This window comes from Melanostigma gelatinosum (assembly GCF_949748355.1).
Source record: "Melanostigma gelatinosum genome assembly, chromosome: 9".
In the NCBI taxonomy this organism is placed as follows: domain Eukaryota; kingdom Metazoa; phylum Chordata; class Actinopteri; order Perciformes; family Zoarcidae; genus Melanostigma; species Melanostigma gelatinosum.
In genome coordinates, this window is record NC_136642.1 from 26,192,825 (window position 1) to 26,218,141 (window position 25,317).

General features: G+C 40.7%; 1 protein-coding gene across 1 annotated transcript; it reads right to left on the reverse strand.

Annotated features, from left to right (window-relative positions):
* Positions 1-5,327: 5,327 nt before the first annotated feature.
* Positions 5,328-24,946, reverse strand: LOC306782128 (uncharacterized protein; the record flags this gene model as incomplete). Its single annotated transcript, XM_079275321.1, has 3 exons — positions 5,328-5,466; positions 5,648-5,808; positions 24,926-24,946. 3 exons carry the CDS (start codon positions 24,944-24,946, stop codon positions 5,328-5,330), a joined length of 321 nt encoding a protein of 106 aa, XP_079131447.1.
* Between the last annotated feature and the right edge of the window lie 371 nt (positions 24,947-25,317).

Here is a 25,317-nt window from a genome sequence, read left to right on the forward strand (position 1 = left end):
TGGATGTGTTGCCATGGTGATTTTGCCAAACTTGCTTCGTGGAACCGAAAAGCCTGATCTATGTAATCTTATCCTGAAAATTATCCGGCTAACTCAGTTAGCCATGTACGTGGAACGGGGCCCAGGAGAACTTCTCTGCAGAGGTTGGGCCAGCTGTTTGAAGCGCTCTTGTGTTAAGTAAATTATGACATGATGTGTTGACAGACCAAACAAAGGTAAAAAGATATTCCCATGGTGTAGGATGCCTGAACACACCACACACTGTGTTCCCATACAGACAAGTCGCAGCTAATTGCAAGTTAGCCGAGTTAGGATTACACAAATGAAAGTAAAGGCTGTTTACTTTGGCTCAGTGTTCAGTCTACCTGTAATTTGCACTGATAAATATATGTGGTATTGTAGGTTATTAAAATACTCATTGGAATAAACTTAATTGTTTTCTAGAGGCAACTATTTTGGTCTTACAGTTAAAGGCACATTTAGATACATTTTGTATTTTTAAAGATTCTTGATAAACAAGATTTGGCGCTCACATCTTTGTCTTAGGAAGTCTTTCCACAAAGCAAACGTAAAATACTTAACTTGCTTAACACAGCTCTTAAGTATCTCATGTTTATTGTAACCCAAACGATGACCTTTTCCTAAGCCGAACAAAGTACTTTTGTTTGAACTTGCAACTTTAACCACGTGTTGAAGTCTATCAGACTACACTGCATGTTGAAAAATAACACTAAAGGGGTAAGCAGTTGGTTTAAAAGTGATCCGGAGGGGTACTAACCAATAGTCCATATGTGATGAGTTAGTGAGAACGTTGCTGCTTTTTTCCAGTCTGAATGTTTTTTGTTTGTTTTTGGACAAAACAATTATTTGAAGACATGACCATGGGCTCTTAGAATTTTTTTATGAGCATTTCACTGTTTTCTGACATTTCATAGAACAAACATTTGATATGATGAACATGAATAAAAAATTATGAAAAGATTAATCTATAATGAAAATAATAATTACTGCAGCCCTACACTGAATATTTCTAATGTTCTGCTCTATGAGGCATTTATGTATTTCCAGACCTTTTTACCTTTTTTGTCATCCTTCTCAATAATATAAATACAATAACACTTAATTGAAAAACAAAACCTTTTTGTGTGATTTTTTTTTGCACAAAAACGGCTAATTAATTTTAAAATCCCTATTTTCCCACAGGACGCAGTAAAGTTCATCTTCTAGATGGAGATTTTGACATCTTATCACTAGAGAAACAGGTATCTGCTGTGATATAGACCAGAGGGCTCATTGACTTCAGATAGGTTGTGCTGCAACAGTGATCCAAGCTTTTTTGAAAGTGAAGAAGAAATATTTCTATGCTTCAGTTTGATATAACTGAAAAAACATGAATAAAGGGTGTGAATATAAGACAGTGGTTGTATTCCATTGAAACTAAGCGCTGATTTTAGCAGTGGAGAGGTTCAGAAGTCAGACTTGTCATCTAAATAAATAAAGTAGAAAGAAAAGTAACATGTAATTTCACCAACAAAATGAACAACTTCAATTGCATAGTGTTGTTCTATTGGGATGTGATAAACCAAACTACATATTCAATCAGTTCACCTTTTGATCAATTATCAATTCACAAATCATAAGGCGTTTTCCGACCAAACAGTTCTGAGGACTCTGACAGGAACTGCCCACTGTGGAGCTCCCTCGAGAACTACATGCTTTTAAGCCTTCTTTCTGTCTGCATTCCCACAGCCAATAGGAACGCTGAAGTGACATAAGCCGGAGCCGCTCACACACATTCCAGCAGGGACATCGGCGAGTGTGTAAATTGAACAAGCTCCCTTAGCTTTTTCAGTAACATAAGAAAAAAATCAGGAACATAAGAAAAACATAGATCTATAACTGAACTTCATAGGCGTAATAGGACCAGAAATAGGATACAACCCTTGCATTTGCGCCCATGTTTTTATCCCAGTCATACAAAGGATGTTTCCACAGACGAATAGGAGCAGAGAATGTGCCGGTCGGGGGCGGGGGGGCACTCATCTGGCTCATTTGAAGTGTTGATAGGCGAACAGCCATAAAAAGCCGAGTTAATAAGCAATTTAGAGCTTTAGACCCAATCCATGATGAAAGTTTAATGATAACGCAAATTTGCTGTCACATAATCTTCCCTTTTAATCATTTACCATTGTCAGCACAGGGCCAACAGAAAAACAAGTCTAATCCACCTGATTGACATCTCCTGCTAAATTCACTGGGGGAAGTACTGGAAAATGTCAGGCAATTAATTAAGTGTTTTTTTCTTCTTTTTAAGTTTTTGTGTGAAATGCAGAGTGGCGTACCCAGGACACACAGAGCCAGTGTTGGTGTATTACTGAGGTCAGTCACTGGTCACTTGTGTAATCGGCTTTAATATGCGCCTGCCACACATCAGAGTTCACATCATCCCTGTGAGATGTAAAACCACAGAGCTGCCAGACACACACACGGCAATGTAGGCTATGGTTTATGTTTTTGTATGAATCATCAAATTTGTATCTAGTTATTCAACATATTCAGTATCTCTGAGAAGATTGTGTCTATATGTGAGCCTGGGTAAAGTAAATTTATGTCGACCAAAACTATGAATGCGTTCTTTCTTGTTTTGACCCAAAAGGCATTGCATGCAAAGGTCACTTCTAATAACGATAACACACACCAACTTCTATGTCAGCACCCCGTTGTTTTTACCAAGTTATCCAGATTCAATTAAATTATGCCTAATGTTGACAATATGAGCTTGGATTGTTTTGGGGTCGTCAAAGTTAGATTAAAATTCATCCTTGAGCGCCAACCTGCAAAGGTGCAGTTTATTGACAGTCAGCTGGATCATGACAAAGATAGTTTGGGGTGAAACACAAACAAATAAAAGAAAATGAAAGTTGGTACACTAAGACAGAAGCACTCCAAATGTAGATTGAGATACTGTTCGCAAAAATAGATCAATCTCAATCGCCTCCAAAACACAACAGCAGGTTTAAGTCATAATCAAATGGATTTATTATCCATACAAACATAAAAACAGTTACAAACCAAATCACACTATTAATAACAAAATGTGTGTGTGTATGAGTATGTGTATGTGTATGTGTATGTGTATATATATATATATATATATATATATATATATATATATATATATATATATATATCATGAAAGTGAGGCCCCGTCCGCACCACACGACAGACTGTTGTACCGAGGAGGTCTGAATCTCTCCTGGATTCACATCTCCCTTTTCCACCCAAAGTCTCTGAAAAGTCTCACATCGATCAGCTCAATGTTTGACTGAAGTCCAACAAGTCCCTCCTGGGCGTTGATCCATTGTTATGATCTTCACACCTCACCAGCCACTTTCACACAACCCCCCCCCATTCCTCAAACCTGATCACACCGACACTCAAACACACTACTTGGTTCAAACTCCTACAAGTAAATACACTGTGTCACATAATATCCATAATTAGGAGCTTTAAAATTTAAATTCCTCACACGAGGTGGACCAGTACAGGTGAGGATCCCAAAAGAGGAGGCACCCCGATCACACGTGTACACAACACTCATACACACGTGAGGGTTCCTAACCAGGGGCACACCAAACCACACAGCACACGAAGGGAGACACCAACACCCGGAGGCACCAACCCCATCACCTTGGCTTGGCAGCTCCTACAGGGACAAGGAACACAATTACAAAAAGGCCCTGGTTCTCAGAAAGGAAAATCAAACAAAGGAAAAAATAAGAAAAGACAAAACAACTACAATAACTGGTTAACTGATCAGCCAGGGGATTGACCAGTAATCCAATTTATATAAACTAAAGGCCAGAGTGGGCCTTAACATCCCTGGTCAGAATACACGTTGGCTCAAGCTAAAATGAGGTTGTTCTCATTAAAACAAGGGTGCTGCTAACGGCAAACAGCACAGAACAGGGGCGCAGTGCTGATAATAGCAGCATCAGACCCAGTAGGCAACGCAGCGCAGGAGGGTAGATGAAACCCAATAGGTCAACACAGTTAGTTAGTACAGACCGTTAGTACAGGGCGTTAGTCCAACACAGCTGTAGGCAAAACACCGGTAATCACACGCCGGTAGGCAAAACAGCCATAGGCAAAGCCCTGGTAAGCAAAACAGCAGCGTCCTTAAAGGTGAGCCGGGTTAGCTGTAGCCGCCTTCTGGCGGTGTTCCACTCGAACCCAGCCAACAGTCTCCGATCAGGCAGTATTGGTCTGCTCCAGAAGGGGGGACGAGGGCATGTAGCGCTGCTACTGCGGCTATATAAGTAAGACGCGGTTACTAACATGACACCATAATACAATAAAATCAGGACCTAATTGAGACTCACCGACACAGATCCGCAGGTGAGTCACATGTGCAGGACGAGGGGAGCCCCGGAGATAGTCTACAAAATGACAGAAAGCCAATATAACACCAGAACGGCACGACTGACAGAAACAATGCGCAGTGTCTTGCATACCAGCAACAGTGGCGGAAGTCCGGGAGACCGGAAGCGGGACAAGCGTTTGACGTCAGGGAGGAGCTAAGGGAATCCCCGTCACATTTATATGATGGCCGCGCACTGTGATTGGCTAGTGTTGGCCTTGTAATTAAAGGTACACCGAGGTCCTGCATAAACTTCTCATATGCCCGTTAAGATGATTAGTTCTGTTAAATGTAATAGTTATTTGTTGTACTATTACATTAAAGCATCAGAAAAACATTCTTGAACGACATCATCTGGAAAATCAGCAACACATACACAACAGCAACCACTGTGATGGGCACAATCTGTTGTCAATTGTAATGGGCTCCCACACAGTAGATCTGCTCCATTTCAAGCAGGTGTGGTCATTTCTTGTCAAGTAATAAAGGCCCCTGTAGGACCTTGGTTAAACCTACAACAATGGACAAAGTAACGATTATCATGAGGGATGACGCCTGTCAAGTTAAAAATAAGCAGGGAAACTGCTGATCGACTGACAACTGGTGAGTAAAGTATGATACCTTAATAACATTATTTGTTTGTCAATTTAGATGGCCATCATTACCTTAGCTCTGTTTCCAGATCCCACGTTTGCCATGAAGACCCTGCTCTTCTTCATCAAGTTGGTCACCTGACTCCAAACAAATCTTGTGAAGAATGCAACATGCTGTGACAGTTGCACTGACATTTTCCACTTCTTTCATGTGCAGACATTTGATCCTCCTGAATTTGGATTTCAGGATGCCAAAAGCTCGATGGCCACACGAGCTGCAGTGAGCTTTTGGTTAAAGCGCCGCTGCCTGGCGGTTAGGTGCTATCCCGGTAGGGTTTCATCAGTTGTCTCAACAGAGGATAAGCTGAATCACCGATTATGTGCATTCCCTCTGGGACGAGGGCCTGAGGATCCTCTTCCAATAGACGTGCAACATCGGTGTTGCGAAATGCTCTGGCATCATGCCAGTGTGACCTATGTCAGAAGCTCCATTTACTGTTGGAGGATGGAATATAATTATTTCCTGTTATAATAGGCTATGGGATTGTTGCAATGTGGTTTAACAATGGGAATGTGACATCCAACGACCGCAGAGAAATTTGTATTTGGAAATCCAGCTGTTTCAAAGTGTAACTGGGACGTGTGAAGTGCTTCCCCTGTCGGCCACACAATGCGATGAGACAGATGTCTAGTGACCAGGGAACAGAAGTGATGGAGATGTGCTGAAAGTGTAGATTTTGAAATGTTGAATCTGTCGGCCACACCCCTATATGACTCCTGGTTAGACAGAGAACACTGTTACAGACAGGTAGTTTGGTTTGCTGTCTGTTCATGTAGTGTGGTCCCAGCGTGGTCATAAGGTCAGAGTTAGCAAAGAAGAGACTCTACTTTTGCATCTACTATGAACTTATCATAATTCTCTGAAAAGCAATATGACACTATGAAGGAGTTGTAACAGTGCGTTTATAAGTATCCTCAACTAGAGGATGTAGAGGGCAAATGCATAATATTGTGTTCAGCAAAACATATCCACTTGATGCATCAGGTCGGTGTTTTGAGAAAGGACACCTGCCTTGTAAACTCCTATGGGCCTGATTTGAACACAATAAAGGTTTTGCTCAAGCTGAATCTGCAATTGGGCGACTGCTACCATCATAACTCCATCTGATCATTCACAACATGACTCAAATATCAAAACATGATCAATACTAAAGCAGCACCGAAAGTAACAACCCAGTCATTACTTGAAACTGAAACATGTCCTGTTCATCTTCAAAAGAAGTTTGTTTTCAAAATTGCAAGAAGTCAGTCTTGCTCTTCTTGGGCTGAAGACTAGTCCTGCGATGCTAAATAGCCTTTCACAGGCCGCTGAGGCAGGTAGAGGTGTGTTCAGCTTCACAGACAGCTTGCGCACAGCTTGGAAGGATTTCCCTAACGCTAACCCTAATGCTGCGCTCTCGCGGCCCCTGTCAATCCTATGGTGTGGTGGCTAGCTAACGTTAAGTTAGCTAACGTTAGCCAACTAGTGCTGCACAACTGTCAACACTTTCTCAGCTCACTAACTTGCTAGCGATCCACGGGTGTTGGTCTTCGTCACCACCGTCGTTTGTTGCGGGAGTAGCAGGTGCTTCCATTTCTGCTTCCATCATGAAATCAGTCATCGTAGAGTGGAATTCTACTCATGTAGTCGCCCGCTAGCTATAGCATATAGCATCCTGGGCATCACTGGGAATCAAAACACCGCAGCTTTGAGAGCACTTGTTTGCAATTGCGCATTAACGTGATTAACCAATGATTTAACTTGCAAGCTAGTGAAAACACCTCTACACTGATGATAACTGTGTGTCTTTATTAGTTATTCAGTGTGGCTTTGTGGCACAAGGCAGTAAAACTGCTTGTGCCAAAGCACACTGTATATTATCCATCGGGCTTAATCATAATAATGATTCTCATTATTATTATCCAAAAGGTTTGGCGCGCTTCTCCTCACACAGCGTTGCCAACAGCGGCGTGAAAAATACCTTAAAACATGCGGCCCGATCGGGAATAGTGTGCTATCCATTTTTCTGAGAAATTTGCCCAGCGGTTTTCCCGAAAATCCCAAAAAACAGAGCAAAATCGCCCCATTGACTTGAATGGGGTTTCGGCGTGAAGAGAGCAAGAAAAACACAAAAGTTTGGACCCATATTGACTAGCCATACTTTAACGTAGAAACATGATTCAAAGTTTAAAACATAGACAAAATGCTGCACTTTATTGAGCCAAACGGACATTTTGATAGCTAGCACAGTTTTCATGGAGTCACAGATTAAGTTTCAGGAAAATGTTTGGTCAGTTTCTGATTTTATAATGGGTGTGCACGGCTCGTTAAGAGCTAGAGTGAGAGCATAACTGTCAGAGTGGAGCAGAGCAGGAACATCTTCTGTAATTTTTCCAAACAAATTGCTCCAGCTCCCACAATTTTTACTCTTTAAACACCATTTTTGGCCAAAAAGCTTGGAAATGTTGTGCTGTCGCACACAGATGTCTGTGGAATCCAACGGACTTACACGTTTGGCTCAAGGAGCCACAGAGCGACATGAACTCCAACCAACTGCTCCATTAGACTCCATGTTAAATCTGACCACTCATTTCTCAAAGAAAGCAAATGGTACAAGTTTTGCATATTGCACTGGAGCTCACATTTTTAAGACCACAAACATAAAAAACACATCTCCGCGTTTGCCAGAGTCTTATCTCTCTCACGGTATCCATATTTTATTGATTAATCTCATGGTTTTGGTATGAAGGGCATATGTTTGACAGGTAGTTTTGTTGAAAATTCAGTGTGGCTTTGTGGCACAAGGCAGTAAAACTGCCTGTGCCAAAGCACACTGTATATTATCCACCGGGCTTAATAATAATAATCAGCTTTATCCAAAAGTTTGGCGCGCTTCTCCTCACACAGCGTTGCCAACAGCGGCGTGAAAAATACATGAAAACTAAAACGTTTCTTAATCAGTCTCCCTCTAACACCACACTGTTAGCCCGAACTAGTTGACTTTACTCGAAAACCGCGTGGAAAACCGTTGCCTCAAACCATTTAAGTTTTTACAAATGGAGGAACTAAACAGATCTAGTTGTGTTAACATAGAACCTTGATGAATGCAGTAGACAAATTTAAGTCCACATTAGTAATCTTCACTAAAAATCATTCGTTCACTTGAATTATTTCTTTTCTTTAGTGTAAGTTTAATGAAATAACTATTTTAAGTTCAACATTCATAAGCATATATAAACAAATCACTAATAGAACATTATTTATTGCTACTTAAGACCATTCGTTTATTTAAGTAATGTCTTTACTTTTAATTAAATTAATTATTTACTAAAGGGGCGACCGTGGCGCACTGGGTAAAGAGTCCGTCCGGAAGGTCCACAGTTCGATCCCTGACTGGGACGTGTCACGTGTCGAAGTGTACCTGAGCAATACACTGAACCCCCGGCTCCCCGGGCGCCTGTCATTGGCAGCCCCTATATACAGGGATGGGTCAAATGCAGAGACAAATTTCCCCCTTAAAGGGATAAAGATAGTATACATTCTATTCTAGTCTATTCTAATTATACTATTTGATTTTGAGATTTAATGTATTGTTTCAAGAAAATTGTACAGAAGGAAAGAAATTAAACAATACATTTGAATGTTCCAATGTGTTTTATTTTTTCAAAACATTGCATTGTCACAAGAAATTCAAACTTGTCGAGAGAAGAAATGCAGCATTACACAGTAACTGTGCCATGTGAATGACTATTCACATGCAGACATTTCAACTTGACTGGATAAGGACAGAGGAACTGGGTTAAAGATATCCAAACAACTGAACACCAATATGCAGTCCTGAGCATACACTGTAAAACACAAGTGGTGGAACATTCCTACTCCTCATTCAACATAAACTTATAACATAATTCAAAATAAGTATCTCAGTAGTTAAATATTTCCTGAGAGTCTTTAGTGACAAAGGGGGATTCAAACCATGTGAGGCTTGGTTTGGAGGGGCTAGCAGACCCCACAGTTAAGGTGTCTCTGCATATAAGACCTAAACAGACCGCAAACTCTGCAATGAATAGTGTCAAAAACAGGATTTTAAAACATCGCATGTATCACATGTATAACACATACATGTTTAGGCTTGTTCAGTAGGGATGCTGACTGTGGCACGCCTGGAGCTTCCCCTGTCTGCTGCCAGGTTGAACCACCTCATTGCTGTTTCACACTCATCATCTGTGGCGGCACGTGAGACATGATTCTTTCGACGGCATCTGTAATCACAAGCAGATCATACTATATCCCATGAGCCCTCAGTGGAACATATAGCAGACATGCAGTCTAAAAGCTCGTGGCTGTCTGGCATGTAATGGTTTGCTGTGCTATATTCAGAGCTAATATATCATATAACTATTGTGTGAAGATATAGTCGAGTAATATCTACCTGAGCAGAGAATGAAGTTGAAGTTGCAAAGCAAATTTGTAAATTTGAACACGACCTAAGACCTCTGGGTGACTTCAAATTGTTTATTAAATATTAGTTACTTACGCAGGAGCAAAGTCTTCGACTCCATCTGGCTGAAGGACTTTTCCCCATGTATCCCTTTCCAGTTCATTCTATTCCCAACATCACCGTTGAACATGCGGGCAAGGATGTTCCATGTAACACGTTTTGTGTCATGTCCTCCGATGGTTGCCAGGGAGGAAATCTAAAATGGATCAAAAAAGTACTGTTAACACTTTACAGAATGTTTTTTCTACAATTTCACTCTTAAAATCATGCTTTTAAACATATTTAAAAAAGGAAAGAGAACTTACCAAACAAAGGCTGGCCTCGAGGTAGATCAGCTGCTCTCTCAGGTTTGTCTGAGTTCAGGAGGAAAGGTGAACCTCCCACCCCATTGTATGGTATGCCCCCTGTTGCCTGGGTCCTAATGGTAGGCTGCCTGTTACCTGCCTGCAGTATTTGAACTGATGACAGATTATCCTCTTGGGACCATTAATATCTGTTCATATGTTCATATGCCTTGTTGAGATATTTCAGTGTGGACCACACTGCTAGTGGCTAATATTGACTTTGTAATTTGTGTGTTTTAATAGTTTTATATTCATATCTAATGAGCGTTGTACAAGTACCAAATGATTGTTGATACTGTTGGTTATATTCATTCAATCAAAGATTACAGTTGTGGTTGTTGCAGAGACACCTGGTGGAGATCTGGACTCTGAGTACACCTTTCTAGTTACATATTATTGCTGGTTGAGTTAAAGGAGCACTGTATAGCATTTAGGGGGTTCTATTAGCAGAAATGGAATATAATATTAATCAGTATGTTTTATTAAGTGTATAAGAGAAATGTGTGGTATAAAAAAATGTATATTATCACTGAAAATAGGAATTGTGTTTTCCTTTAGCTTAGAATGAGCCCTTCATAGCTACATAGGGCAGGTCCTCTTCACGGAGTCTGCTATGTTGCACCTAAAGGCGACTAAACTAGTTCACATTCACATCTATTCAAACACCAATCAAATGTCAGAAACTTGGGGTTTAGTGCCCAAAGACACTTCGTCATGGATTGATTTGATGATGCCAAATCCTACACTGTGTTCCATGGTCTCAATGCTGTGTCAGAAGGTTGAGTACACACACCCCTGATACCCAGCACAGACCGAGTCCACAAGGATTCCTGCCAGTAACACCAGTAACACCTAAATGAAGCACCCACACTGACCTTTCATTCAAACAAACACCAGCCATTAAGGCTAATGTGATTGCGGTTTTGCTGTGGCCGCTGAGCCGCCCCATCCTCCCCTTCACCTTGCAGCTGAGGATGGATGCTGTAGCCATCAACAGACAAATAACCTGGGCTATTTCCAGACAGAGGAGATTAGAAGGATTAACGCAGTGGAGTGTGAGAAAAAACGACTTTCCTCACCGGCTCTGTGAACTCTGCTGTCCACATAATGTTCATGCTGTTGTTGACAGAAAGTCATTCTGCATTAGAAACCCCCGTGGGAGTCCTCACTGAAGTTTACACTTAGCATAGGCCTATTCATAACTGTAAAATCATAAATAATTGAAATGTGTTCAGTTGCTCCCGAGAAATATTTACAGCCGTCACCTCATTTGGAGAGACAGCGAGATCCTTCTTGTGGCACTGGCACCTCTGCGTCACTCAGCGTCAGTCTGTGTCACGCATCGTCAGTCTGTGTCACGCAGCGTCAGTCTGTGTCACGCAGCGTCACTCAGCGTCACTCTCTGTCAGTTCAGCGGAAAGATTCAGCTGTGGCACGCGAGCATAGTTCGGCAATTGTCAAGAAGCTGCGGAGCTGAGGGGGCGGAGCCACATTTCCTGAGACATTTCCTGAAAACACCCGTTGTTGTTACGACAGATCAGCTTCCATAAATCAGTTTTATGATTTTAGTTGAGTCACCGGAGCCCCCTGTTCTCTGTATGCATCCTTAGAGTAAGTACGTTGTACTTTGTTGTTTCTCATTCATTTTATTTCAGTATGATTTTGCTGCTTTTGCAACAAAATGGAACATAATACACTTTCCAAATTATTACTTTTATAGTCACTTACAACAATCGGCTAAAATAATGAAAATAAATCATCCGTTTTAGAATCATTTAAAAGTATATATTAAAATTAAGACATAAAATGTCCAATCCAAAAATACATGTTTGAAAATATCTTCACTCTTCCTCTGCTTATATGTATATGTATGTCAGTAGGACATATGTTAACTGTTAACAGTTTACAGTATACTTAAATAAATATAAATAAATACAAAACACACACACACTTTGTACACACTGCAGCAATTCTTTTGCAGAAATATGAGCATATTTTCCCCCTCTGGCAAAATACAACACATCTCATGCCTTATTTTATTTTACCAGTTGGTGGCGGTAATGCGCCAATTCGTTTGCCAACCGCCAGTACACCAAAAGGGAGGAGAAGAAGAAGCTTTCGCGTGCCTGTGTTGTTGTGCTCATGAGCGACAGCGCTACGTACCCCGTTGTAATAATACTATGAGTGAGGAGCGGAGGACCCAGTCCTGCTGCCAGGACGGAGTCATCAGAGTAGTGTAAAAAAAGTATTTCAATCGGCGCAGGGTGACAGAGGGTTACGCAGAGTGACAGAGCGTGAAGCAGGGTGACGGAGCGTGACGCAGGGTGACGCAGGGTGACGGAGCGTGACGCAGGGTGACGGAGCGTGACGCAGGGTGACGGAGCGTGACGCAGGGTGACGGAGCGTGACAGAGCGTGACGCAGGGTGACAGATATTTGATGTTGATGGTTAATTTGCAACCAAGTTGTATACATCATGTATTTACTTGTTATTTGTATGTAATAGAAAAGTGAGCATGTGTAGTTGATGAAGCAATAAATAATGACAATTGAAAAATATAGAGAGATGTTTGGTTCATTCTTTTCAAACACTAAGCCTAATTTACCTGAGTCATTGATTTAATTGTCACACTTAAATCCTGAATTGACTGGTGAAACAGAAGAAGTTAAAGGCCAAGATGAGAAGATATAATGTTGGTCAAATACTGTGGTCCAAATTCAATTTATTCAGTTTTATTGGCATTGAGATATAGAAAGTTTGACTCTAGAATATTCAAACAATTCCAAATCTCACAAGACAAGAGCAAAAACAAGATGAATGTGTTCTCCTTTCTTCGTTGCTGTCATGTTAACTGTCTTGTGACCCCTAAGATTGATCTCTGGAGCTGTAGGTGGATGCAGACTGTCAGAAGTGTTACTATTTTGAAAATGTATCACTGATTGTGTTACTATGGTAACTGAAGCAAGGTCCACTGGAGGCTGTTTAATAATAGAGTGCAGTGATGAGATTAACGTGTTATACATTCATAATATTAGCAATTTCCTGCCACGTTTTTAATATTTTGTGATCCTATATTGAACGTAATTTTCTTTTCTTTCTCGGAACTGAATCACGCTGCAAGCAATCGGTCCATTTTGTAGCCTCAGATGGCTTAATTGTTGCTGAAAGAGCACTCTTCTAACGTGCATTTATTAACATAGCTGTATAGTAGTAGTGTGATGGCAATAACATAACGAAAATAATGATGTGGCCTGCTGTACATGTGTTAAGTAGTAGCCTATGTAACATAGCCTATAAAACAATCAATACATATGGTAACATATACTAACAATGATAATAATATACTGTGTTGTCAAACTTGTTTCAACTTGTTTATCTGCTTTTTATATGCTGTGCTATATATTGTGATGACTTCCATAACAGGACAACTACGTTTATTTAACACAAGTAGGAAATGGCATTTAACACGCAAGCTATTTAAGTAGAACTTCCACCGTGCTACCGCAATACAGAGTGGACATGCACGGCCAACTGACGTTGTTAATACGGGACCCTAACCTCCATGGAAGGAAAATGAAAGACACGGTTTTTTTAACTGTTGGCTGTACATGACCAGTCCATACAGCGTATTGATCTTTTAACAATTTAGTCTAGCCTATTTCATACGAATGTCTTCCGTGTGGAAACAGCCCAATTTCCCTTAAAACAGTGCTCACATGTTTACACCAAAAATAATCATATAAATATATAATGCGGAAAACAAAAATAGGCAAAACTATTTTGCCGAAATGATAATGTCAATAATGACTGATTACTTCATTTAAAAAAAAGTTTAGAAAAAAAAAATCTCTCTGACAAAAAAATAGGTCTCATCGGATCTAGCCCACACCCCTTGCGTCGGTGGAATTTTAAAATCAGAGGTGAGATTAGGCTGTAAATGGGCCATTGGCTCCGTGTTAGGTCGAGAAGTAGAGGTGAAGTGTGTCCGAATAATTTCAAAACCTTTAAACTTAACACTACCTTTTTTTCGGATGTATAGATGTCAAAGACAATTTGAAATAGATTTTCTTTGTACTGGGCATCGACATTGAACATGGTCATAAGGACTAAACCATGGCAGGTAAGGATGAGTGCACTTTGAGACTATGCCTCCACGCTGCAGTACCTCGAATTATTCCTACTTCGAAAATGACTTCAAAAAATCGTAACTTCATTGGTAACTTCATTGGGGTTAGGTGATTTAAAGATTTAAAGTTGCCTGCAGCCTCGGTTAGGCTGGGCTTTTTATACAAAATAGCAGTGACGAGGTCGAGATCTACCAAATCCAGCCAACAAACGGAAAGACGCGACGGCTCAAGTGATTTCAACATGGCGACAGATGAAAGTCTGTTCTGAGTTTCGCGAGCCTGCTGTCTTGCGACGGACGGACCAAATTTGTATAAAGTTGAACGCGGGTCGTGTTTATGCAAATTAATGGTCAGTCTATCTTGCTCTCCAATAAAAAAATGAATGTCATCCATAAACTTCACATACGTCCACGGATTTGGTGTATCTTCACCTTTTAAAGATTTGACATCCACACCGGCATGTAGTGTAGTTGGCCACGTTCGTCACCCAGCCTCATTCAATTCAATATCTGTATGATATATTTACTGGTTCTAGTGGGTGTCAGAAATACAACAATAAAACAAAGGTATGTTACTTTTTTGAAAGACATCCAGCATTGATCACTGTCATGCAGTAGATGTATTTATTATAAGGTATTTAATAACCAATAGAAGTTGCTGCCACGGCCGTCGCCACTAGATGTCACTGTAGGCTACAGTGTGCGCAACATGTCAAGAAATAACGCAAATAAGAATAACGAGTTTTACTGGAACTAGGCTGGTAGTGCATCTATAGTGATGGCACACAGACATTATTTTTGGTAATAACCCCCCTTCCCCAGAAGTAGGCCTATACACAGATTTATAGGCCTACCAATAACTAGTAGGAGACAGAGTTGTATCTAAAAATGTTGTTAAAAGTTTACAACATTCATGTAAATAGACTATAGAGTATGATCTGTATTTGCTCTCTACTGCACACGTTGCAGTTTGTTTATTATTTTTGGTATAGAATGAAGCTGGGACCTTTCTTTCATATTACATATTTGTTGAAATTTATTTAAAAATAAATAAATACATATTCTCTTGCAGATTCACATCAGGTCTTCAATGATGCACAGTCTGTTCTTCAGTTTGTTGGTCCCAAGTGTATATTTTGCACTCTGCAAGTAGAGGCTTCTGCAGTGCATCTACATCAAAAACATCTAAGGGATGCTGTTTATTTTCGCGATGGAGATACAGGTACTTAAACATGATTGAAGAGAAAATACTGTATGCTCCTGTTTTTTTACAACAGTTTAAGCAAATCTTCATGTCACTAATATTCCTAATTTTATGCAATGTTCTTCGACAGAGAAACTTGTGTTGGCATGCTTTTGCCAGGACACAAATCAAAGCCATAGATGCCACAGTCATTGTCCGTTTTGCAGCTACAGAGTGTTTTCCCGAATTCCGAACTTCAGGAAACACCTTCAACAAGTTCATGGTAAGTATATGTCACACTCAAAGGTATTTACAAGGCCAACAACTAAGGGAAATACATGATGTTATTGATAGACAATTTATGTTTGGCCAGGTTTCACGCCACATGAACAATAGAACCCAGCAGAAATTCTTTCAGCCTCATGATGGCCGGCTCTGTGCACCATCACAGCCAAACATTGATGCAGCCAGGGAAAAGACACTTCAAGTGGACCTTGACTGGATTCAGAATCTCAGGTCGCCAGGGGCACCACTGCAACCTTGTCAAGGAACAGACCGGTTTACTGGATTACATTCCATCACAAAAACAAATGAGAGGTATGCACTCTATGACAGGTTCCATCAGAAAAACCAACGCAGACCAGAGGAAAAACTGAGGAGCTTGAATATCTGCCCCTCTTTACGCTCAGAGATCAATTCCTCAGTGGCAGAACAGTTCAACCGTGAGCTGGCAGCATTTCGATATTCTGTCTGCCAAATGAAGGAGGCACACTTCAAGCAAACAGTTAGAGTACTCATTGAACTGCACAATGAACTGTGTTTCTACGGCTAACTGTATGCCGATACTCAGTTTGCCATAAGAATCCAGCATTCTCTGTAAAGTGTGAACTTTTCATCTTCTAGAGAAAAGTAAATTCTGAAAGTAATGTCACAATTTATTCTCTTTCTGTTCATTTTAAGTAGTAACACAACCAGCACTGCAGCCCAAGACCCGACAGACCAACAGGTAATTATTGTGCAAGCCTGATATAGCATGTCTGAACATATCATTACACAATTAAACAAAGGGTTTAGCATTACGTCTCCCTCCTGCAATATAAGAACACAACAGCAACATTTGGATGGCGAATTCCAAATTGGGGTTCCACTACATTATTCACGCTCCAGTAAAATCCTGCTTATGATCCCCCACCATCATTAAAGAAAAGTTTGGTTATTGTCTCCTATAACAGCCACCCGATCCAACGTTTGTTTGGTTTGACACAACATACATGGTGCTCACGGATCTCCAGTCGGGTACACAAGCATTATGTGCACATCACTGTCAACGTTTGGAAAAAGTATTACTGTGCTGATGTAGCATTACAATGTATCACTTCTTTATTGTTGAAATTAAATGTGCTATTTAGTTATTGTTTCATATTTTACAGTCAAAGTGACTTAAAAATGAAATGTACTTAAAATGAATGGTGTTTTTTTATAATGCTCCTTTTCTTCAAATGCAGAATGATGGCAAATTCAGACGACTGGAACACACTTTGTTGGCAGCCAAGTGGTGCCAGACCAAGGTGTTCAAGGGAACAGTCACTTTGCCAGAAGTGACAAATATGGACAAAGACAACCAGCTGAAAGCGCTAGACGACCTTCAAAATATGAACATGGATGAAGAAGAAGACGAAGACTCACCACGAAGTGTCTTTGTGTTTGCATTCAAATATGAGAGTGATTACGACATGTTTTGTGAGGAGTTTTTAGATAAGGGCTACAAGGTGGATGGTTCATTTCAGGACAGTGATTAGTTTCCATGAGCAAAGAAGGGACAAATGTTTGGGTCCCCTATAGTATGACAGGCTTGGCACAGGGGAGGAGTTTCAGCTTGTGTGTTAAATGCCATTTCCTACTTGTATTAAATAAATGTAGTTGTCCTGTTATGGAAGTCATCACAATATATAGCACAACATATAAAAAGCAGATAAACAAGTTGAATACAAGTTTGACAACACAGTATATTATTATCATTGTTAGTATATGTTACCATATGTATTGATTGTTTTATAGGCTACGTTACATAGGCTACTACTTAACACATGTACAGCAGGCCACATCATTATTTTCGTTATGTTATTGCCATCACACTACTACTATACAGCTATGTTAATAAATGCACGTTAGAAGAGTGCTCTTTCAGCAACAATTAAGCCATCTGAGGCTACAAAATGGACCGATTGCTTGCAGCGTGATTCAGTTCCGAGAAAGAAAAGAAAATTACGTTCAATATAGGATCACAAAATATTAAAAACGTGGCAGGAAATTGCTAATATTATGAATGTATAACACGTTAATCTCATCACTGCACTCTATTATTAAACAGCCTCCAGTGGACCTTGCTTCAGTTACCATAGTAACACAATCAGTGATACATTTTCAAAATAGTAACACTTCTGTCTGCATCCACCTACAGCTCCAGAGATCAATCTTAGGGGTCACAAGACAGTTAACATGACAGCAACGAAGAAAGGAGAACACATTCATCTTGTTTTTGCTCTTGTCTTGTGAGATTCGGAATTGTTTGAATATTCGAGAGTCAAACTTTCTATATCTCAATGCCAATAAAACTGAATAAATTGAATTTGGACCACAGTATTTGACCAACATTATATCTTCTCATCTTGGCCTTTAACTTCTTCTGTTTCACCAGTCAATTCAGGATTTAAGTGTGACAATTAAATCAATGACTCAGGTAAATTAGGCTTAGTGTTTGAAAAGAATGAACCAAACATCTCTCTATATTTTTCAATTGTCATTATTTATTGCTTCATGAACTACACATGCTCACTTTTCTATTACATACAAATAACAAGTAAATACATGATGTATACAACTTGGTTGCAAATTAACCATCAACATCAAATATCTGTCACCCTGCGTCACGCTCTGTCACCCTGCGTCACGCTCTGTCACTCTGCGTCACGCTCTGTCACCCTGCGTCACGCTCCGTCACCCTGCGTCACGCTCCGTCACCCTGCGTCACGCTCCGTCACCCTCCGTCACCCTGCGTCACGCTCCGTCACCCTGCTTCACGCTCTGTCACTCTGCGTAACCCTCTGTCACCCTGCGCCGATTGAAATACTTTTTTTACACTACTCTGATGACTCCGTCCTGGCAGCAGGACTGGGTCCTCCGCTCCTCACTCATAGTATTATTACAACGGGGTACGTAGCGCTGTCGCTCATGAGCACAACAACACAGGCACGCGAAAGCTTCTTCTTCTCCTCCCTTTTGGTGTACTGGCGGTTGGCAAACGAATTAGCGCATTACCGCCACCAACTGGTAAAATAAAATAAGGCATGAGACGTGTTGTATTTTGCCAGAGGGGGAAAATATGCTCATATTTCTGCAAAAGAATTGCTGCAGTGTGTACAAAGTGTGTGTGTGTTTTGTATTTATTTATATTTATTTAAGTATACTGTAAACTGTTAACATATGTCCTACTGACATACATATACATATAAGCAGAGGAAGAGTGAAGATATTTTCAAACATGTATTTTTGGATTGGACATTTTATGTCTTAATTTTAATATATACTTTTAAATGATTCTAAAACGGATGATTTATTTTCATTATTTTAGCCGATTGTTGTAAGTGACTATAAAAGTAATAATTTAGAAAGTGTATTATGTTCCATTTTGTTGCAAAAGCAGCAAAATCATACTGAAATAAAATGAATGAGAAACAACAAAGTACAACGTACTTACTCTAAGGATGCATACAGAGAACAGGGGGCTCCGGTGACTCAACTAAAATCATAAAACTGATTTATGGAAGCTGATCTGTCGTAACAACAACGGGTGTTCTCAGGAAATGTCTCAGGAAATGTGGCTCCGCCCCCTCAGCTCCGCAGCTTCTTGACAATTGCCGAACTATGCTCGCGTGCCACAGCTGAATCTTTCCGCTGAACTGACAGAGAGTGACGCTGAGTGACAGAGAGTGACGCTGAGTGACGCTGCGTGACACAGACTGACGCGTGCCACAAGAAGGATCTCGGCCCTGCTGCTCATTTGAGGTCTTTGTGTACCATACTATCTGCAGCCACTTTCTTCAGTTTTATATAGGAATCATATCAATTTGTTTGTGATTTAAAAACACTGCACCAGATTCCAACTACAGGAAGCAAAATGAAAAGGACTGACTTGAAGGCAGTAATTGCACAAACAAGACGGTAGCAAAACAAAAACATGTAAACAGAACACCACCTGAGTGGAGCGCGTGTTGTTCATCACTTAGAAACATCAGGATGAGGAGTTCAGGAGGAAGACCATGAAAGTAGCGCGAGGCTCTCTGCTGTTATTGACGTTGCTGCGCTGCTGATGTCAGCCGACGCTGAACGTCCAAACCTATCCATTTTCCATATACCATCAGACCAAAAAAAGTCCCTTTTGATTTAACAATAAGAGCATGATTTCCGTTCTGGAGAATGATTTTCGAGATCAGGTTTCCCAGAATATACAATATTTAAAGTGAACAATGCAGTGAAATTGTTACATAAAATAGTAAATTTCTGATGCAAATTGCAAAAGATCTTAACAAGTTGTACAAGATGGAAGATTCCTATAGTTAGAAATTTGACAAGAACGCTTAAACTGAAATATAATTATAATAATATAAATGAGTATACCGTCTGGAGCAAAGTGTGTCATTAAGTTGTTATGCAATGAAAGTTGCAGTTTAAATGAACTTTGTATCATGTAACGTTGCAAACACACTGTATATTCTAATGTCCAGTGTTTGGACAAAGCAGCAGATTGAGCTCGAGCCGGCTTGACTTAACCTTGATTTACCAGCCATCATCATCTATCTGTTTTCTAGAGGTTTTTTTAGCCATGAAGTGTTTTGAAGTTCCTTCAGTCAGCTGCAAGACACTAGACAGGTTCAAATGGTGTGAAATATTATTCATTGCTTTGTATGTATATGTCTTTTTGATATGATGATATGGCTGCATTGTTCATTACAGGGTTAATTAACTTTAGTTGCCATGCATACAAGATGTCATACAGTACAGATGGACATGTGGCATCTTGAAGGGGTACTTGTAGGGGTACCTACAACAAGATAACCCAGAAACATCATATTCACTTAGAATTAAATTTTCTCTCTGAAGGATCATTCAAGTACCTTTACAGCCAGTTTACATGTGATGTATACATCTATATTTTACATAACTGCTCACAATTTTGCAAACATATCAGTGTTTATTATGCTAACCTACTTGGGATTATGCTTATTCATCTCAATAAACAGGACTGCACGAAAGGTTGTTACGTTATTGTTGTGTGGTGCAGTTGACCATGCCAACGAAAGGCTGCAGTGCATTAGTACTATGGAAGAATAAGTACTGTCATCAATAAAAGCATCATGATAATGTTGGGAACGTAGAGGGGCGTGTTTGGGTTATCAGCATTTAAGAAACTGAATTCTTGACATCAATAGAATTATGAATGTAAGTAACAATGATTAATGATTATTAATAACAACGGGGCACCACCCTGCAAACAGGGACCAATAACCAAACGATAAAACTAAGTCTCATAATTAGTGGTCACTCATAATGTCAATAGTCTGAGTATGACTATACATTCAGTGACAGTGACGGTTTAAGTTCGAGCACAGGCTACTACATACAGGTTTATCAAATACATATGCACAAGTAATCACAGACGACTGCTCCTTAAAGTATAACAGAGTTTATGAAATCAAAATAATAAATGATCAGATCAAGTAATATTGCAACCAACAAACACCATCATACAATTATATGTCTACTACCTAAAGTCAAATGAATAAAATGGGGGAGGGTGTGTGTGTCTGTGTGTGCGTGTGTGTGTGTGTGTGTGTGTGTGTGTGTGTGTGTGTGTGTGTGTGTGTGTGTGTGAGAGAATCTATGTGGGTGAAACGAGGGGTGTAACCTATTCAATCAGTGATGAAAAGGGAGGGGCCTTAAGAACTACAGCTAAGAACTACAAACCAAGATGGCAGACGCGGGTGACCTAGAGAAAATGGCGGAGAGATAGTTGGGTGTAATCACGTGTGGCGGCGCAGCACGTGTGTTGGGACAATAGCGGGCGGGAGGTTCACCCAAAAACAGTAACTCTATGTGCGTGTAGGTTACGGGAGAGGGAGAAAGAGAAAAGAGAGAGAAAGAGACATGAATCAACTCTGCTGCGATGTCGGAAGGAGGATGAGCACAGCTGGTCTTATCCTGCACAAGTCTGCCGTTTGTCGTTCTGAACTGACGACAGCTTATGCAGTGATAGCCACGACTCTCACCTCACTCACAGAGTCGATTTAATGAAGAGCCAAACGAAATAAAATAAATCCCCAAACAAAACAGACCTTTATCACTGCGGTGAGATGAGCGTAGTGTTTTCTTATCACGCGAGACGAGGGTCCGGCCACCGGAGTTTCAGTCTTTAAAGCGATAATACACAAACTCTACATTCACCAGCAGTTACATCAGGAAGTACACAATACAGCGGAGCTCCGTGGTCCGTGATGATTGCGCAATACCTCAATATAACGTGACAGTGACTTAACACAACAAGACACGGGAATGACAACACATCAGCGAAAAGGCTATATTACGCTAATGCTAAGCTATGCTAAGCTATGCCCAGATACCATGAACCTTACTTGTAGAAGCTTCGTTCGGCGGGGCCCGTTTTCCGTGATGGGAAACGATCAGTCCTCGAGTGTTGACTCGGCAGCGCGGCTCTCGTAGCTGGCGCAGACTGGGGGATAACTCGGCCCTCAGGAGCGCGATCGCTCCCGGTGGCGTGGCTCTCTCTGGAGCAGACGCAGACCCGATCTGTCCTCGCTGCAGAGAGGACGATTTAACTTCGGCTGAGGCGACGTGGTCGGCGCGTCCCTCCCGGGAATCATCGGTGAGGGAAAGAGAGGATTAGTCTCCTTCCTGCCGGCTGTGTACACAAAAAGGGTGGGGATACGGGATAGAAGCTATCCGTCCTCGTACTCGGATCCAGAACTCAAAATAAAACAGTCTGTTTTCGACCAGCGAATGTAACATGTGACCTGACAGGATTTGATGAGGCCGCGGTTTCCTCGTGGCCTTCTGTTGCCAGCGTGATGCTGGAGGAAGAGGCTGATGGGTCTTCTTGTGGCCTGGACGAGTCCGGCGCGAAGAGGCAGAATCTCACCGTGTTAGCGCTTATAAACCAGGTCTCACAAACAGCGGGGGGCATTTTCTTGGCCAATGGAGGGCCAGCATCCGGTTTTGGCCGGAGCTGGGGGTGTGGTTTCCTAGGTGGAGTTTCTGGCAGATCTCACGTCAGGCTTAAATGAGGAAGGACACATGTGAGGGGCTCAGCCAGCCAGGAGGTGTCGCCAGACCCCAACAATAATAATTGTGATACATAATTCATGTAGGTTTTAAGCCTATAGGGTCATACTAGAACGTATTAGAGCCTGACTGAGGTGTCAGCCGATTTGATCTTATCAGATAAATATATATATATATATATATATGTTTTATAAGTCTGAGCCAGTAAATAACCAGAAAGCAAAAGATATGTCATTGAGAAATAATAATAATAATAATGCATTTTATTTGTAACGCACTTTTCATTCAGAGAATCTCACAGTGCTACAGAGCCAGTACATTGTTAAAACGTTAAAACAAACGATAATAAAAAAGCTAGTAAACATAAGCATAATAAAAAACAGTGAATGAACAGAAACACAAAAGAAATAACTGACGTGATTTAGCATAAGGTCAGAAACGCCTTCCTGAATAAAAAGGTTTTTAGGCCCATACTTCCAGACTCTCATCAGGATCCTAACAGCGCTGTTTTGGGTGTATTGCAGCTTCTGGATGTACTTGCCAGTGATCCCAGTGAAGAGTGAGTTACAGTAGTCCAGTCTTGAGGAGATAAAGGCGTGGACGAGCTGATGGGGGTGCTGTCTCATAGTTTGTCCACCAGAGAGCACTGACAGGTTTTCTTTCAGCCACATTCACATTCCAGATTCTGGCTCATTGACATAACCTCTTTAAAATCACAATGTTGACATTTTCCATTATGAGTATGACAAAAGAGTTGCATACTCTGGCTCCATGCATTTCTCATTTTATAACAAGTAACAAGAGCCACTGTGTCTCCTGTCATATAGAGATTTACATTTTGCATCTAACTTTTTGATTATGAACAATTAAATGTGTAAAAATACACACAAATACTGAATATATTTTAATAGATGATAGCAAAAGTTGAGCCTGCTTCATGGATTCAATTTAGATTATGACTGGAAGTGTTTTGTTCATGATGTTGATCTAGAACCGATCTTTAACTTTTGCTATATATATTTATATATATACACACACATATACACATAATTGGTGAAGTGAAATGAGTCAAAGGAAACTTGATTCAAAAAATTTGAAATGACAAAAAATAGTGAAAAGTGGGGCATGCACATAGACTGGGCGTGCGTAGATATTCCTCCTCTATGTGTATGACAATGACCTCTGTGTGAGACAGACTATTTCCATTGAATGACAGACCACTGTGGGTGAAACCCTTTGGTTGAGTTGCCGGGTTGAGTTGCTGTGAGGGGAATCAGCGTACCTTAGCGTACATCGAAAAAAACAATTTGTTCCACAGTTTAAATTACCTGGGGGAGTTTTACTGATTACCTTCAAAGGTCATATCATGAAGTAAAGTTCACCTGTGTGTAATCTAAGTATCACATAATCTGTCACATGATCTAATAGGGCACCATTAAATCCATTATTACAACCTGGAAAAAATATGGCACGATAACAAACCTGCTGACAGAGGACCAATGGTCACGGAGCAGGTGAAGAGGACATTAATCAGAGAGGCAACAGAGAGACCAAACATAACCCTGCTGGGGCTGGAAATCTCCACAGTATCTGTCCATATTACACTCCACAGGGACAGAAAAAAAGATACAAAACATGTTTGGAGTTCACTAATAGGCATGTGGGACACTCTAAATGTGTTTTCTTGTGACAGATCATGTGACACTTACTGCGCACAGGTAGACGTTATTTAACTGATGATGTGACTTCTAATTAGGTAATTGGTACCACCAGATCTTATTTAGGGGCTTCATAACAAAAGGGATGAATATTGTATAATATATATATATATACCAATCCTTTCATTGGACTTCACCAATTTATACTATTTTGTGCAGGTCCATAACATAACATACATAAAACATAAAAAGGTTGTCATGCAACAGCATAGGAAAACCACCAAAGGGGGGCACTAAAAGTACATTGGCTCTTGTCATTTAGTTCATCAAATATGATGTAATCACCATCAGATGTGTGATTAGGGTGTGGACCACATAACGTGTCTTACTATTGTTGATGTTGAAGAAGGCCCGAGGGCCGAAACGTCATCTGAATACCTTTCTAGTATTAAAATATTTTCATTGTGAACATATTAGCATGCTGACAATATCTTGAAGCAGGGCTTTGCAGCCTCACAGAGTCGGTCAAGTGTGGATGTAGACTCTTGGTTTGTTCTGTGACGTGAACTGTTCTACTCACTATATCAGATATTGCTCAGCAGTACCACGAAGTACACACTTCAAAATAGGGATAATAAGTAACAACAATTCCAAATTCTAACAAAACTAAAACTTAAAATTCGAACTTCTTTAGTTGTATTTACCTTCTTCAGCTTGGTGGGCATTGGGAACTGTGAACGCTGCCCATATGAAACACTGCAACGGCTTTATTTTGAAACTTCTCAACGGAAATGCTTGTGATCTCAGCTAGCTAGCTTGACATCTAGCCTGCACCGAGTCTCCCTCCTGCCGCTGATAAAACGGTTTTGTGCGGGGCTTTCTCCTCCATCACTTCCTTCCTTTGCGCAATGCGTTGTGAGGAGCCCGTTTCTTTACTCTGTCATGCTGCTCAGGAGCCATGGCGGAGCGGACACTGAGGAGGAACCAGCGGTCGGAGCTCAGCGGGTCCACAGCGGCGGCTCAACCGAGGACGGATCAACGTTACCTGCGGCACAGCCACAACTACCGCTGACGGAATACAATGGTGACGGCTTCT